This window comes from Balaenoptera physalus (genome assembly GCF_965194825.1).
Source record: "Balaenoptera physalus genome assembly, chromosome: 14".
Lineage (NCBI taxonomy): Eukaryota > Metazoa > Chordata > Mammalia > Artiodactyla > Balaenopteridae > Balaenoptera > Balaenoptera physalus.
The window spans coordinates 28974581-28991829 of NC_138893.1; the positions used below are offsets into that span (position 1 = coordinate 28974581).

The 17249-nt window shown below is 42.0% G+C and overlaps 1 protein-coding gene across 3 annotated transcripts in view; it reads left to right on the forward strand.

Annotated features, from left to right (window-relative positions):
* The window catches only part of DHX32 (DEAH-box helicase 32 (putative)), a 54935-nt gene that overhangs the window by 19476 nt on the left and 18210 nt on the right, over nucleotides 1-17249 (forward strand). For all 3 annotated transcript variants that reach the window (XM_082423181.1, XM_082423183.1, XM_082423182.1), the window contains 3 exons: nucleotides 4738-4931; nucleotides 10856-11228; nucleotides 16331-16576. In XM_082423181.1, the coding sequence (XP_082279307.1) occupies nucleotides 4738-4931; nucleotides 10856-11228; nucleotides 16331-16576 (813 nt within the window). The remainder of the gene's footprint in view (nucleotides 1-4737; nucleotides 4932-10855; nucleotides 11229-16330; nucleotides 16577-17249) is intronic.

A 17249-nucleotide genomic window follows, 5' to 3' on the forward strand; every position in this document is an offset into this window, starting at 1 on the left:
TTCGCGTTCCGAATCTGTACAACTTGCAGAGCTCCAGTTACGAAGTCAAGCAGGTGAAGCCTTGATGTAGATTAGGTTTTGGTTACTTGGAACACCCCTCTTACCTACTCTCGTAGCGGCAGATGGGCCAGAGTCCCGGTGATTTGCTTTCAGGGAGGAGATGAGAGCCAGGAGCCGGTCGCGCTCTGTCAGCGTCTGCGCTGATCCTGATTGCGCGACCCGGAGCCCGCTTCGCTGCTCAGGCTTTGGCACGTGTGGCACGTCACACAGTCCAGAAAATGGCCTTTAAAACTGGATTGAGAGAATGTGAAAAAGTTGTTGGATGAGTTCAGAATGAAAATATGTGAAGTTGTGATTTCTAGTAGGGAAATTTTCTAGACCAAATATATAAATGTGGGTGTTACCTATTGCTGAAAGGCCCAGGTAAATTTGTAAATAGGTTTGTTTTTTTCAGTTATAAAAGAACAGTTTTGGGGCTTCCCTGGTGGCGCAGTGGTTGAGAGTCTGCCTGCCAATGCAGGGGACACGGGTTCGAGTCCTGGTCTGGGAGGATCCCACATGCCGCGGAGCAACTGGGCCCGTGAGCCACAATTAACAAAAAATAAATAAATAAATAAATAAAAGAACAGTTTTCTGTTTTGTTCACCAAATTGCACACCTTTTGCTAAGTACTAACGTATGTTCTAGATGCCCGGGTGGGGGCATATCTTCCAAAGAGAAACTATAGAGAGAGACATGAAAGGCACATAATGCATTGGTGAGAAGGGTAAAGTACTATTGGGACAAAGAAAAAGCCACTCCCAGAGGAGAATCAGAATCAGGGCGCAAAATGGTACGGTATTTGCTATAAGTGCAGAGAATGCAAGAGTTCCCTGTGAAGCTGTAATCTTAGTGCCCCTTGAAATGACGAAATGTTCACATTTCTGGCATTTGCTGAATCATACTTCTTTTCAGCCGATACTTTGAGTTTGCGAAGGCGTCAGACTTCACAGTGTGCCGTAGCTTGCTTAGAGTGATTCGGAAGGTCTGCTAAAGCACAGAAGTTGTTATAATTAGGAGAGGTGATTTCATATGTCTCTCCTTTTTGTTCAGAGACGACCCTTTCAGTTTGCATCTGCATCACTTACTGTCGTCATCCATGTGTGACTTACTGAAAGGGGCAATACATCGCACGCAGTCAGAGCTGCACGGGGTGAGTGCTCTGCAATTCGCTGTGACTTGTGCTCAACTTTCAGCTTGGCTGTGTCAGCAGACATCCCTACATTAAGCCCAATATGCATGTGTTCAGTCTTTCGCTGGTTATTTGAACTGATGTTTAGAAGAGCTGTCCCATTTCTGAATTATTTTCTTTGCCTCATAGGTGAAATAATTTGCTCTATTGTGGAGGAGGGCAAAAAGAACAGCGAGGACTGTTGGATTGTTTATATTTATTCCACTGCGAGGCCGATATGATGTTTATAACATTATAAACATACTGTAATAGTCTAATCTTGCAGAATTTGTTTATGTGAGTAAATAGAAATAAATGAAGCGCACTCAGAAAACAAAATCAGAACCTTGGGAACGTGGCCCATAATCATCTGAATCATGTAGAATTCTAGAGTTTGAAAGCAGCTATCCTGGATCTTAGAATAATAACCAGACTGAGTATATCCAGGTGTTTTAGTGAAACTGGATGGTGTCATTTCAGCAGCAGTTCTAGCTGTGTAAAGTAGTGCCCGCTGTCCTCGTAGTACTGTCCCCTGACATTGCTATTAGGCTGGAAAGAGTAGTGAAAAGGGTTGACTGCTGAGAACCTGATGGCTTATGTTACTACCTTTGTATAAAGATTCTCGGGAGCGACCTGGCCCGGCGGAGATTATGCTGGACGAGAAACTGGGAGATTCGGATCGGTTCTGGCTGTGCTGTTTACTGGCAGGATGACTGGGGCAAGTCACCCTTCTAAGACTTTCCTCGTGTGTAAAATGAGGCCGTGGCCTACATGCCTTCCAGAGATTCCTTTCGGCTCTGAAATTCTAGGACTTCTGTGTGTATCTCTAGCTCTGGCCCCTCACTTAGGCTCCTGGCCTGTTTTGCAGTTGATCTCAGGCTGGCTACACCTAGATGTCCTCCCATCAAGATGACCTTAACCCTGACCACTTTCCCGGCTCTCCTGAAGGTTCTCTCCCTCCCCTTGAACACCTCGCTCCCCCCAGAAGCACTGTATGCTACTGTTTAGCTTCATTCATTCATTCTGTTTTATTTTACTTTTAAATTTCTGGTTGTTAACGATGCCATTACCCTAGTATTTTAAGTCAGAGATCTTAAAATATTTGTTTCTTCTTACGCATAATTAGTCTGCTAGTGAGTACTGTTCATTCTTCCATAGAAGTAAATGTCCCTTGGTTTTATTACTTCTCTCCCATGTTAAGTCCTGAGTCTAAGCCTTTCTCTCCCTTCTTTTCAATTATTCTAATGTCTTCATCCATCCTTCCATCCAAATATTTCTTATCCCTCTTATGTGTCAGGTCCTGTATTAAGTAGTGGGGGGAATGTGAACCACGCATGTCCGCCTTAAGGATCTCCCACTCTAGTGGGGAGACAAAGATGCAAACAGTTTTAATATAATTTCTCACAAAAGTGTTATTTGAGGTCTCAGCTAAGGACCTAGATATGAAGGGAATAGGGAATTGGGTTAAAAATAAGGATTTGACAAGGATAAAAAATAACTTCCTAGGGAATGAGGGAGATAGAAACTTTTATGTGAATTCCCAGTTAGGTGTGATTGTGAAGCAATTCAAGGTAGAATATATCGAATCATAGAATTTAAAAATATTTCTGGAAAGTGTAAGAAATTAATTTGTCCATTTAACAAATATTTATTGAATAAACTTATTTAAGATTATTTGGTGACCAAGACAGATCTCTGTTCTCCCAGAGCTCATAGTCTAGTGGGGTGAACAGATCTGCACTGGAACAGACCAGCAACTGCAGGAAGTGTGGTCCGTGGTCCATGCCATGGTCGTCAGGAAGTACACTGTGGGGTCTCCTTCCTGGTGGGGGGTGGAGGGGAGGTATCACAGCAAGCCTTGGGGAGAAAATGGCACAGGAGCTCAGACTTGAAGGGTAGGTCTCATCCGTTCAACCCATTTTACAGGAAAGGAAACTGAAGCTTAGAGAAATGGTGATTTGCAAATAACAAACTAGTGGCACACCAGTTCTAGAACTCCTGACTTTGGTCACTTGTGGTGTACCTTGATTCCAGATTTCCTGAGCTTAGTGTGTTAAATGTTCATCTTTCATAGAACAAAGTGGGTTATTGAGGAAATAATTGCTGATAGTTTTCAACCTGTTGACAAGGCTGACACTCATCTTGAAACAGAGGAACTACATTTACACTTCTAATCATCGGGACTCTGCAGTCTGCAGCAGGTGTTCATTTTGGAGTTACTTGATTTCTAGTAAGTTATGTTTATTTTTCAAGTTATAGTGAGTATTAAAATCTAAGAATTCAGGCTTCCCTGGTGGCACAGTGGTTAAGGATCCGCCTGCCAATGCGGGGGACACGGGTTTGAGCCCTGGTCCGGGAAGATCCCACATGCCGCGGAGCAACTAAGCCCATGCACCACAACTGCTGAGCTCGCATGCCACAACTACTGAAGCCCGTGCGCCTAGAGTCCGTGCTCTGCAACGAGAGAAGCCACCGCAATGAGAAGCCCGCGCACTGCAACGAAGAGTAACCCCCACTAGCCGCAACTAGAGAAAGCCCGCGTGCAGCAAGGAAGACCCAACGCAGCCAAAAATAAATAAATAAATAAATTTATATTAAAAAAAAAATCTAAGAATTCCACGATGGGTCTAGTAAATAGCAAATCTGAAGATAATTAAAAATGCTAAAACTTTTGAATACCTTGGATCTATTAAAAAACACTCAGAATGATTTATTTTAAAAATACATGCAACAAAGCGTAACTTACTGACAGTGCCCTAAGATTCCAGCATACAAATGAATTCAGTACTTTCTACTGTAATAATTCTTATGCAAATGAACTCTTTAAAATCAACTGAACCATAATACATTTTCAGTAAAAGGATTTAAAAATAAATAACTCAAGAGCAATCTTGGAATTGGCTCTTTCCAAATCTGGATGGATTGGTTAATTATCTCACTGAGCTTACTTTTCATTGTATTTAGATGATAAATGCAGTGTATTTTAGCTTTTATTGCCAGGGAAATGTAAAGTAGGCTTATCTGGTTATTTTGTTATGGTCATTTAGATTTAAATGTAAATGTTTTAATTTTGAACTACTATTTTTCATCTAAATGCTATTTAATATTTACATTGCTTAAAGCATAAAAGTTGATGCCAGAAGCCATATCTCTGATGGTGCTTTCTTTTAACCAGAAAGAAAATAATAATCTTAAATACATTAGTCTTTTCAGAACAGCTGAGGTTAAAAAAATTTTTTTTTACCTTGCCTTTTATTTTTATCTTCCTTTTTTTTCATCTGGGAGTCTAACTTTTACAGTCCCTGCTAACTCCTGTTTATTCCTAACTTTATTTACTAGTACTAACTCTATGCATAAATACAAATTCTTCAGTTTCACTAACTAAGCTGTAATGCAGCCCACCAGTGATTCACTGGTGGAAGAAAACAAATCATTTATAAGATGAACCCTTGGAGGTTTTTTGGTGGTGGTGGTGGTGGTGGGTTTTCCTAGCGGGGCTGATCCTGTCTCATTTGTCCCCGTTAAAGGTTCCTCAGTGGTGTGCCGAATATTGCCTTTCCATCCACTACCAGCACGGGGGCGTGGTGTGCACGCAGGTCCACAAGCAGACTGCGGTCCAGCTCGCCCTCCGGGTGGCAGACGAAATGGATGTTAACATCGGTCATGAAGTCGGCTACGTGATTCCTTTTGAGAACTGCTGCACCAGTGAAACGATCTTGAGGTTGGTTTGGGGGGCTTTCATCTGCTGTACCTGATGACTCCTGACTTGTCCTCTGCGATCCTAGAAGAGCGTATTCTTGCGTTCTCTGCTTTGCGTACCTGTAACGTGTGATAGTAACTCGTCTCTCTGTCACCAGCGTGACACGCACCATTCATTTCCCCACCTTGGCACCGTCAGGGATTCCTTGTCTAAACTTCTTCCGTATCTCCCCATAATCCTCAGGAAAAAGTCATGACCTGTTAGGTTGGCCCCAAATACCTTCAAGCTGTGCTTCTGGAGCTCCGCCTCATAGTGGGTCCATATGCGTGTCTGTGTGCCAGCTGTGTTGACACACGTTCTCCATGTGCCACGTGCCTTGACACATGATCTTCCCTCCACAGGAATGTCTGTGCCTCTTCCGGGCTTGGCTAATTCCTCCCCGTCATACGAGATCCCATGCAGAGGTCACCTGCTCCAGGAAAGCTTCCCTGACCCTCCCGTAGTGTAAATTAGAAAACTCTCTGCTGGGCTTCTGTAAAACTTGGTCTCAGCCTTCATCATGGCAGTGTAGGTCAGTGTTTTTCAAACTCTAGTTTTGAGATTCTTACAGGTTCCAAGGACCCTTCTCAGTAGCTGCCACAGTTGTGAGATTTCCTTTACACAGTGGTTTCCAAGAGCTTAGCAGAAGGAAAAAGAGAAGTGGAAAAAATCACTGCTCTGGGCCAGTTTCTCAAGCAGTTTTCTATCATAGCTGTCATTGAAAGTGAGAGTATCTTATGGCACCTTAAGGAAATGGTCAAAGCTGCTTGCAGCCAAAGATGACCATCTCAAGGGCTTCAGCTGTCCCAGGCACTGCCTGACTGCCCCAAGGTCTGAGGAGACAAGTGTCTCAGCCTCAGTGTATCTGCGTGTCTCTAACCCCCTTGTGGGGCACACCAGAGTGCCCTGGCACATCAGTGGGGACGTCCTACGCTAGTGTAACAGGGATGCTATGACACAGCATAGCAGAGTACAGTATAGCAGGGATGGTTTTTGCATACTCGTATCCCCGGCATCTGACATGCTTGTCCCATGTAACACGCTTGATAACGGAAGGAAAGACGAGTGCCTGGTCCCATCTGGCTGCTGCAGACTCTGGTGCAGTTCTTCTCCCATTCAGAAAGCCTGTATAACTCATTTGGTTTGTACTAAGCTGCTTTCCCTCAAATGTTATCTTCGAAAATAGAGGACATCGGTCTTCAGGCTGGTGTTAAACCATAGGGAATCTTTCGATCAGTAGCACTACGGCTTGAACTTCTTGAAGATGCGTAACCTTCTATTATACTAGCCATGATGTCCCCGAGTGGTTGTATATGTTTATAAATTATTTATTATGCAAATGGTCCAATAGTGATACAAATAAACGTAAAAACCTCCCTGCTTTTGGGAACTCACAGACTAGTTGGAGAGTTGGACAGGACAGGACGTGCAACCCTGAAAGGGTGAAGGATCTCCACGCCTAGCAGATTCATTCTTCATCCTTTACATTTTGAAGTGACCTCTCAGGTGGTCATGGTTTTAATTAAAGGATGGACTAGACTTTGGAAACCTTTTGAAAAGGACTCTTGGATGTAGTCACTTTTAAAATGAAATCTTATGATGTTTTTATCTTATTGATATGGATCGTGTGCATATATATATATATTTTTTTTTTAAGAAAGTCATAGAGATAAATAATTGTGGAGTAACCCAGTAATGTTGTCAGAGTAGGTCAAAGACACATCTCACCTTTTAAGCATCTCTTATGTGTTGGGACTTGGCTTTCATTGCTTTATGGTGAAAACCCTGCAAGCATTCAATCCTAACAGCCAAAGGAAGGACTACAGTTTCTGTTGAAAATTTTTTTTGGCTCTTATCTACATGTAGCTTTCCTTCCTTAATGTAGAAAATAGCCTTCAGGTGTGGAGGAGCTGAACCGCAGGTACACCTTAGAAGGTGGAAGGGAACTAGCAACCTCCTTCGGCCACTGCGGGTTCTGGTTCCTTCTGCCTCTGCCGGGCTGCCCGGTCGTCTCATCTTTACTTTACAGTCACTCTTGTTGCTGGGATGCTGCACTTTCCTCCCTGACATCCCCCAACCAGTGCAGAGTCAGCAGATACTCTGATTTGTTGCTAACAGGGTTTGAGTTGCAGCAAAGGGGCCAAAGCGAGTGAAAAGCTCTATGTGATACGAGAAAAGAAAGTCGTCCCTTATTTTCCTCCTGGTGCTCTGTGCTCTGAAGAGCAGGCGGCGTGGCTGTAAAATGAGTGTCTCCGCCACCCACCCACCTGTCACCTTGCACAAGTCCCCCAGCCTCTCTGCTTACGCTTCCTCGTCCGTGAAACGCGGTGGTTGACACACCAGCTCACAGGCTTGTTGTGAGGACTCAGGGAGCTGCTGCCCAAGACTGGTGGATGGGAGCACGACGCACCTGTTGGCGATTTGGGTGATTTGGGTGAAAAGGTAAATTCCGGCCTCATTCATTTCCTTGGAGACACGTGCTAGCCATAAGTTTTTTTTTTAATTAATTAATATATTTATTTTTGGGTGTGTTGGTCTTCGTTTCTGTGCGAGGGCTTTCTCTAGTTGCGGCAAGCGGGGGCCACTCCTCATCGCGGTGCGCGGGCCTCTCACTATCGCGGCCTCTCTTGTTGTGGAGCTCAGGCTCAGTAGTTGTGGCTCACGGGCCCAGTTGCTCCAGGGCATGTGGGATCTTCCCAGACCAGGGCTCGAACCCGTGTCCCTCTCATTGGCAGGCAGACTCTCAACCACTGCGCCACCAGGGAAGCCCTAGCCATTATTTTTGATAAGCTCAGACTGAATAGCTATTTAAATAAGAGGATCTAAGGGTGACTGTTGATTATAGAAGGTAGTGTTCTGTATTTGATATTGTCGTTTTCATTTTCTTTGTAACTCCTTAGCATCTAGTCTGTTGGGTACATAATAGGCACTTAGTAAATATAATCTTTATGCCGCTACCATTTTTCTGGATTCTATATAGAACAGCTTAGTTCTTCTTTAAGCTTTTTTCTGGCCTTTTTCAAAACAGTGGATCCCTGAATATTATATACCTAAAATAGTCTTTCTGAACTAGATATCACAATATCTTGTGGAAGTGACATACATTTCAAATATGGACCCTCTAGAACACAGAATTTTTTAGAAATTACTCAGATTTTTAAGGTCAAATTCAATACATATAATTTCAGAAAATATTAATAAAACTTTCCTATATTACATTCTTAGCTTTCAAATTTTCAGTCTTAAGAATTTAGAATATAAATTACATTTCCAGGGACTTCCCTGGTGGCGCAATGGTTAGGAATCTGCCTGCCAATGCAGGGGACATGGGTTTGAGCCCTGGTCTGGGAGGATCCCACATGCTGCGGAGCAGCTGGGCCCGTGCGCCACAACTACTGAGCCCGCGAGCCTAGATCCCGTGCTCCACAACACGAGAGGCCACCACAGTGAGAGGCCTACGCACTGCAGCGAAGAGTAGCCCCCGCTCACCACAACTAGAGGAAGCCTGCACACAGCAACAAAGACCCAATGCAGCCAAAAATAAATAAATAAAAATAAATTTTAAAAATAAATAAAAAAATAAATTACATTTCCAAAATGTATCCATCTTTTTACATAGTTATCAGGAGCAGTATTTTCTTAAGCACTGTACACATGATCTTATTAATATAAAGGTAAGAAATAGATCTCTGTCTTATGTAGAAAACTGGAGGTTTGTATGGTAAGTTTTAGGGTGGATCCTTAGTATTCCCTTAGTTTTATAGAATCATTTGGAAGGCCAGGTCTAGCTTGCTGAGTCTCGTAGAGTTTTAGGTGAGTCACGTCTGCTCCCTTTTTAATTAAGCCTGGACGTATTTACATTTACATAGCACACACACTTCCTCTGCCTGGCAGAGAGGAAGCATTTCTTCCTATCAGATAAGTGCTTAGATGAGTTTTGCTCAGAAGGGAATAACATTAAGGAAGTAGCATAGATTAAAGCAACTTGTTTTCAGACAAGAGTCAATAGAACTTATATTATTATATCATACTAATTACCCTCAGCAGAAGATGACCTGGAACCTAGATTTTGGATGCATCTCTGTTTGTTTGCATCTTGCACAAAGTATAATACTGTAGTATTCAATATATTTTCTTTCTTAAGTTTGAGAAAAGGAATAATCAGCAGCTTATCATTGCTCTTTTGGTAAGACAGACACAGAATGAGAACAAGTATAGGAGTACGGCAGAGAGCAAATGTTCTGATCTCGTCAAGGTGCAGAGAGGGAGAACATGGGCTTTGTTACCAATCCATGGCGGCCAAGGGACCCGTCTTTATAATTTGACAGTGGCATGAGATGTAATAGACATTCAGGCTTAAATCTTGACTCTCTCCCTGGCTTTATGACGTTATGCAGGGTACTTAACCTTTCTGAACCTGTTTCCTCATTTATAAATAATGGGATAGTAATGTCTACCTTGAAGATTTATTCTAGAGGTTAAATGAGAACTATTCTATCAGCACAATGCCTGGCGCACACTAGGAACTTATAAATGTTTTCTCCTTTTTCTTTCTTCCTTGAAAAGGGTTAATTGAGGACTGTTTCAGAGTCTCCAAGACCACCCCTAGGTTTGATGATTTGCTAGGAAGACTCGTAGGATTCAGTATATAGTTAATCCACAGCTCAGATTTACTGAAGTGAAAGGATACAAAGCAAAGTCAGCACAGGGAAATGGTGCAAGGCGTGAAGTCCGGAGGAGACCAGGCACAGGCTGCCGAGAGCACCTCCCAGTGGACTCACCCGGGATATGCTTAGTTCCTCCAGCTGTGAGTTGTAGCCACGAGTTTAAGGAAACTCATTAGAGACTGTGCCCAGCTATTTACTGGGGGCTGGTCACATAGGCACCCTGTGCCTCCTACTGTATTCTAAAGTCCCAGACTCCCAGAAGGAAAGCAGGTTAGACCATATTACGAACAGTAAGCATCAGTTCTGGGAATGGTTAGAACCCTCCCAAATCTAAGTTCCCAGATGCCAGCCAAGGGCCAACCTTGCAAGCAGGCCTTTCTAAGAATAGCAGTTTCAGACCTGCCATAGACAGGGACACATAAGATAAATACCTTAAATGGGTAGAAAACTTATGAGATTGGCTTCCTCAAGGAATAATATAGGTAGATATGTAAACAGTGTCAGAAAGGTGATGTTTGTATGGTGCTGGATGACTAATAGGTATTTATTTTTACTATTATTTTTAACTACACCCCAAGAACTACTGGAAATCCATGAAAATCACTAATGACCCGTTCCTCCTCCAGGAACGCTGCCCTCAAATAGGTGGTTACTTTTTAGGTGCTTTCGTGTGGTTATTATTTGGGCGACATTTCCCACTCGTTGGTGCTAACACCCTGGTGACGTCATCTCCCACAATGTGCCACTGACGGAGTCCTGCTAGTGGACTCACTGGGCCGTGAGCCTGAGAGAGGACGGTCATCCGTGTGTCCTTCCCTTGAAGCGTGTGCTCTGACTCAAAATTCTAACATTGATGGAACAGGGGGAACTCTTACCCGACAAGGGTATTTTGCTGAATTACTTTTTTTTTAAAAGCTCAGGGCAAATGTTAAATGTAGCTCTTGTTAATATCTGTAGTGCACATGTAAGGCAGAGGTCTGGAACCTAGGGCTCAGGGATGGTCTTTAGAGGGTCTGTGAACACATGGGAACTGTGCTTAAAATTTGTTCACGTGTATTTTTCTATTTTGAAGGCCTGCAGATTTTATCAACTTGAAGAAATCTTGGCCCCCGATAAAGATTTAAACTCCTGATTTAGACAAAAGGATATAGGAAAGGCATTTTTGTTGTTTATGTTAGGAGTTTTTTTATATGATTTTTTTCATCAGAGTATTCTAACTTTCATGTTTCTTCTTTGTAGGTATTGTACTGATGATATGTTACAGAGAGAAATGATGTCCAGTCCTTTTCTGGGTAGCTATGGGGTCATCATCTTAGATGATATTCATGAAAGAAGCATTGCAACTGATGTGTTACTTGGACTTCTTAAAGATGTTTTACTGGCAAGACCGGAACTGAAGCTCATAATTAACTCCTCACCTCACCTGATCAGCAAACTCAGTTCTTATTATGGAAACGTGCCTCTCATAGAAGTGAAAAATAAGCACCCAGTGGAGGTTGTGTACCTTAGTGGGGCTCAAAAGGAGTCTTTTGAGTCTATTTTACGTCTTATCTTTGAAATTCACCACTCCGGTGAGAAGGGTGACATTGTAGTCTTTCTGGCCTGTGAACAAGTAAGTAAGTAATATTCATTCTAACCTAAGAGAGTAATAAGTTTACTTATTGGGAACCTTTTAACCTTGTTGGGAAGCTTTTAATAACTAACGTACAGGTTTCAGTTTACTAATTAACTCACGGAACTGCTATTTGGTTCCATCACACCTCTTTTCTCATACTTTAGAAGAATCCTTGATATAGAGTAAATAAAACCTATGCTGAAAGGCAAACAAGGAAGTGCTTCTAAAAGCAGGAACAGGGGACTTCCCTGGAGGTCCAGTGGTTAGGGCTCTGTGCTTCCACTGCAGGGGGCACGGGTTCGATCCCTGGTTGGGGAACTGACATCCCACAAGCCACAGCATAAATACATACATACATACATACATACATACATACATACATAGATACATACATACATACATAGATACATACATAACCAACCAACCAACCACCCCAGGAGCTGTTCTGAAACACAGAATGGGGGTGGGGAGGTGGGGACTCTGAGGAGTTCCTGGGGGTGATCTCCAGAGCTGATCTCCAGAGCTGACCTCCTTCCGTGGGATCGGGCGAGATCCTGGGCTGCCCCAAAGGCTTGCTGTGAACTGTCTCAGTAGAGAAGACACACTGACTCATCTCACACTCACGGCCACCTCCCTCATGGCAGGCACGTGTGCTGGAGATGCGGGACATAAGCTAAGTCCTCGGCATAGAGTCAGGGAACAAAAAAGTACCCACAATGTTCCTACAGCAGTCAGTGGAGTGTTAGGCAGGAAAATATAATTTATAGCATAGTCAGAAGGCTACCTCCCTATACTTTTCTTAAAAAGATGAATGAGAAAAATCTTCACTTCGATATCTGACAATGTCTTTCAAAAGAACAATGGGAAATGTACAGCTGAGCGTCTCTTTTTGCTTTTATAGAGTCAAGATGTCATTTGGGGTTGTTTTTTTTTTTTTTTTAATGCAGTTACTGTGGCCCTGCTTCTCTCTCCACTGCTCTGTGGACCAAATCTAAAAGCCTCCAGAATCTGAAGAGTTAGACCTTCCTTCTTAGAGACTGATTTCCTGGCCTTTTTCCCCTACCCGTCATCTCACTCAGAGACTAAAAAAAGCACTAGCTTTTAGACCATGACCCAGATATGTAGTGATTCCAGTGATTAAACAGAAACTAAAAGGAAACTGTATGATATTGGCTGAGCCACCAGCTGAACAAAGACAAGTACCTCAGCTCTCTACCAGAGCCGTTTCTTAAGTATTCACACGCCTTCACAAGTACCTTCAGGAGTATTTATTCTGCTTTATAGTCAAAGCATAAAGGATGACTGATCCTTTAGTTTGGGGAACTTTAGACAGTTTTCTCACAACTTAGATTTTATCTGTTTCCATAAAGAAAGTAATTTAGAATCTCAAATATATGATAACTACAGCATATTTTCAATTTTTCCTGTGTAGATTATACACAGTTTCTTGAATAGTAAATCTTCTACCGATTACAGTGATTTATTCTATGATCATTCCCTAATCCCGCATGATTCAAGATACTCAAGAAAGTCCTGAGGGAAGTAACAAAATGATTAAGGAGACAGAAGAAGGATTTATGAAAACAATTAGAGGTTCTCAGTATAACTGGCTGAAGCCTAAGGAAGGGAGCAATGGCAGAATTAGAAGTCTGAAACATTTGAAAGTTAGAATTGCCAGGTGAAAAGAAGGCATACATTTCGGGGTGGATCGGGTGGGGGACAGTATAATTAAGACTGATAGGATGAGTAGTCATCTTTAGTCAAATTCCAAAATTGATTTTTGAAAAATAAAGCTCATAACAGAATTGGGGGTAGTAGTTGATTCTTAAAGTATTTGATTCCTACAAGTTTAATATAAGCTATAATTAATGGCATAGTGACTTCTGAATTGTCAGACTTTAGAAGATGCATTTTTACCTAGGAGAGTGGTAGAAACTATAAAATCCACAGGGCTTAGAAAATTATATAATCTTCCTCGAAGTCAGACCAGAAAGACATTTCCTATTAAGAAACCATCAGTCCTGAAAGTCATGAACGTGATGGTGTAGTGAAAGCTCTGGGCGGGTTTTGCAATTCTGAGCCTCTGAGAATGCGGATTCGTCATTTTGGCAGGGGCTGCTCATGTGGCCCGGGTCCAGCACTGGAATCTGGGGGGGGGGGGGTCCTTCTTGCCTAGAGGCTCCCAGCAGGCTGCCCAGCGGGTGGGGCAGCAGTTCTGCGGGCTGGAGCATACCTTCTCTGGGAACCAGTGTTTTTCCTCACAGTTCAGCCCCAGATTCCACAGGTATTATCTGGGTTTCTTTTCCCCATCTACCACCTAAACAGCTGAACATAGTTCAGTATGCTGATGGACTTTCTTCTCTTTTACTACTTACGTCAGGATTAACACTCTCCTATGGTCTTGGAATTTGTCTTTTGGAAAGTTTTGTCTTGCTCCAAAATCCATGTTAACAGCTGTTGATCATTTTTCCCCATGCTGTTTGAAGCTTTCTTGATTTCTATATCAAACTTTAAAATCTGCCATAGCAACTAAATGTCATAGGAAAACAAACCCAAGCAGTCTAACAGAAGTGTACTAACTGTCGCTTTTTTTCTTAAGAAATCCATTTAAAGTTGCAGAAATACTCTCACGTTTGGCTTGGTGAACATTAGGTGCCTCACATTTTCTCGCACTGCTCACTTAGCCCCTCACCTGCTGTGAATTAATACCCACAACCCCGCGCTCCCCTGTCTCTTGTGCTTAATTGAGACTTGGAGCCCTGCATGTTTACAGTGTGTTGTTCCTTATCACTTCACCATCTTGTAACCTGAAAAAAAAGTGAAATAGATTAAATAGAAAACAAATTAAGGTTAATGACACTATCTAGCCAGACTATCGAGCAGCTTGAAGCTGTCACAAGGAAGATGCTCTTAGGTTGAAGGTTTTCCTGTGAAATGTTCCATCTAGTTGTGGGCCTTTCATTTGGGGGCAGATATCTTCCTTCAATGCAGGTTGCTGTGTTTTCCTGAGTTTTGCAGGTACTGTAGGAAAGCCCCACGTACATAAATGCTCTGAACACATTGAATAGAAAGGAAATGAGTAAACAGTTTGAAGCACCGAATGAATATTTTAAGTACTTTTTTTAAATTCTGAAGATTATGGCCTCAAAGTTTTCTGTCAGCTTTTTAGGAATCTAAACTAGGTACAATATTTCAGTGCAGTTTGAAGGTTATTTTGATTGGAAATTTGTGAGTGGGTTGCTGGAATCAGATCTCCTCTTCCAGCTCCAGGGTAGCTGTAGGAGGTGAAGCACTGCGTGCGGAGGTTACCACCTGCCACCCAGGAGGAATGTGTGAACGTCCTGTGCAGGGAGACGCAGCTCGAGGACTTGTTCTCCTCCGTAGAAATTTCTAAGCTTTCCTCACTTAAAATGATGACATGATTAGAATTATAAAAATTGGAAGAAATCGCTTTGTTCTGATTATTCCAGCTGGCAATTTTTCATTCATTACGGTCAATAATCCTACTCTTTGCTTGGTTAAAAAAAAAATCTGCCCCAAGTAAACCAACCCTGCAGAAAAGGGAAGTGTGAACAGGAGAAGGTACCGGGATAACTGCTGTGTGGGCCCCAGGGGGCAGCCTCTGCCCTGCTTCCTGGGGCCTCTCAGCAGCTCAGGAATAACCTTCAAGTAGCTCACCCGAGGTCTCACTATTTTTCTAGGCAGATCTGTGCACCTACAAAGCCCTTGAGTTAGTTCAATCCCACTATACAGGTGGCGTGGAAGGAAGGAGAGGTGAGCTAGAGCGCTGGACAGTGGACTCAGACTTAACAGTCATGGGAAGGCATCTCTTTTACTCAGATTTTTAGTGAAATCTAATGTATGTAATGAAATGAAATGGGGCTTCTTCCATCTGGTAATGAGTTAGGCCCTTAAAAAAATGGAAATTTTGGAAACAAATTTAAGAGGAGTAAGAATTACATTAAGTGACATCTTTTTTATATGAGGTCCTAAAAATCTGGTTGTGATTTGAGAAATAGAAAAGTACTGCAGGGCTTCCCTGGTGGCGCAGTGGTTAAGAATCCACCTGCCAATGCAAGGGACGCAGGTTCGAGCCCTGGCCCAGGAAGATCCCACATGCCGCAGAGCAACTAAGCCCGTGTGCCACAACTACTGAGCCTGCAGTCTAGAGCCCGCGAGCCACAACTACTGAGCCCACGTGCCACAACTACTGAAGCCCGCGTGCCTAGAGCCAGTGTTCCACAACAAGAGGCCACCGCAGTGAGAAGCCCGCTCACCGCAATGAAGAGTAACCCCCACTCGCCGCAACTAGAGAAAGCCCGCGCGCAGCAACAGAGACCCAACACAGCCAAAAATAAATAAATTAATAAATAAATTAATTTAAAAGTACTGTGTAAAATGTCTTGCTTTTTGAGCATTTTACTCCAATATACTTACTTGTTTGTGGTTTTAGGGCACATAATTTACTCTTTTATTCAGTATATTTGACAGTGAAGCATTTTTAAAGAGTATTTCTAAATTCCTGAATCTTGCAAATATATAAAAAGCAGTGAATATTTCCTGCCTATTTCATTGCATTTCTGCTTTTTTTAAAGTGCTAATGGGTAATAATAGTTTTCAAGATGACCCAGATTAGAGACCCTGATTGTGGAATGTGTATGTGTATATGCTTCTATTGGAAATCTAGAGATTGTTTTAGAATTCTTAGTTCTGCCACCATTAAAGCACAGTGATGCATCATCACTGATGTGAGAGTAACTTTTATTCACCTGTCATTGTTAATGGATATGAGAAATTGCACCAAGCTAGAAAAATAGCAGGATGAATGCATAAAGGCAAAGACAGTACATTTCACAAGGGGAAAGCCATTTTGGACTAAAAGCACTGAAATTATTTATAAATTATATTTAACTTTCCCAAAGACATGTTCTTAAGCAGTTATATCTCCTTTTCATATTTAACGATACCTATAGGAAATGACACAAGTATTTCTTTCCCTGTATACATTATGCAGCTTTTGCCTATAGTTTTATATAATTTGGAGAAAGTTGTTTGTAATGTACTTTATTCTCATGGATGATGTTATTCTTTTACTTTAGGATATTGAAAAAGCCTATGAAATTATCTGTCAAGAAGGATCTAACTTAAACCCAGATCTTGGAGAGCTGATAGTTGTTCCTTTGTATCCAAAAGAGAAATGTGCGTTGTTCAAGCCAAATGATGAAACAGAAAAAAGATGCCAAGTTTATCAGAGACGAGTGGTGCTAACGGCTAGCTCCGGAGAAGCTTTGATCTGTAGCAACACAGTCAAATTTGTTATTGATGTCGGGGTGGAGAGAAGAAAGGTAATTATTGTTGAGGAGGTTAAATAGACTGCTGCTAATTGTCTTGGGCTCCTACCGTTTTACTGACCAGAAAATGAGGATGAACTATATGATCTGGGGATTTCTCTCTATTTGGCCATGTGTGCAAAGAAGAACTATTGCATCCAGTAACAAAAGTCTTGAGCACATGTAACTGCCTGTCATTAGCAGGTTGGTAGTCTGGAAACAAATTAAACTGGTTGAGGGGCCAGAGGAAAAAGTTTTAAGGAAAGACAACTACTAAAGCAAATTACTTGACTCCTAAACTGACCTTTTCTTCTATACATCCCTTGGGTATTTTTGGTAGCCCCTTTATCAAAGTAATTAGCATCTCCCCCCAGGTAATTTACTAGAAATTAGTTTCAAGTACCCTGAGTTTAATTCTCACAAATTTTGGCTTTATAGTTGACATGATAAAATTCCATCCTAAATTTTTAAAAAACGTCTGTATATTTTTAATCACTATCCTTAAATTAAAAATTAGGAAAAATGGAAATAGGATATCTCAAACTCTCAAAGACAGTGGGACTTCAGAAATCATAGCCTTTAAACTGAGAAGAATCTACCCAAGTATTGATCCATTTACCATTATTAGATGTTATGTAGCTTTTACCCCTCCAGGAAACTATGGGTCTCTTAAATATCCTTGTTTACT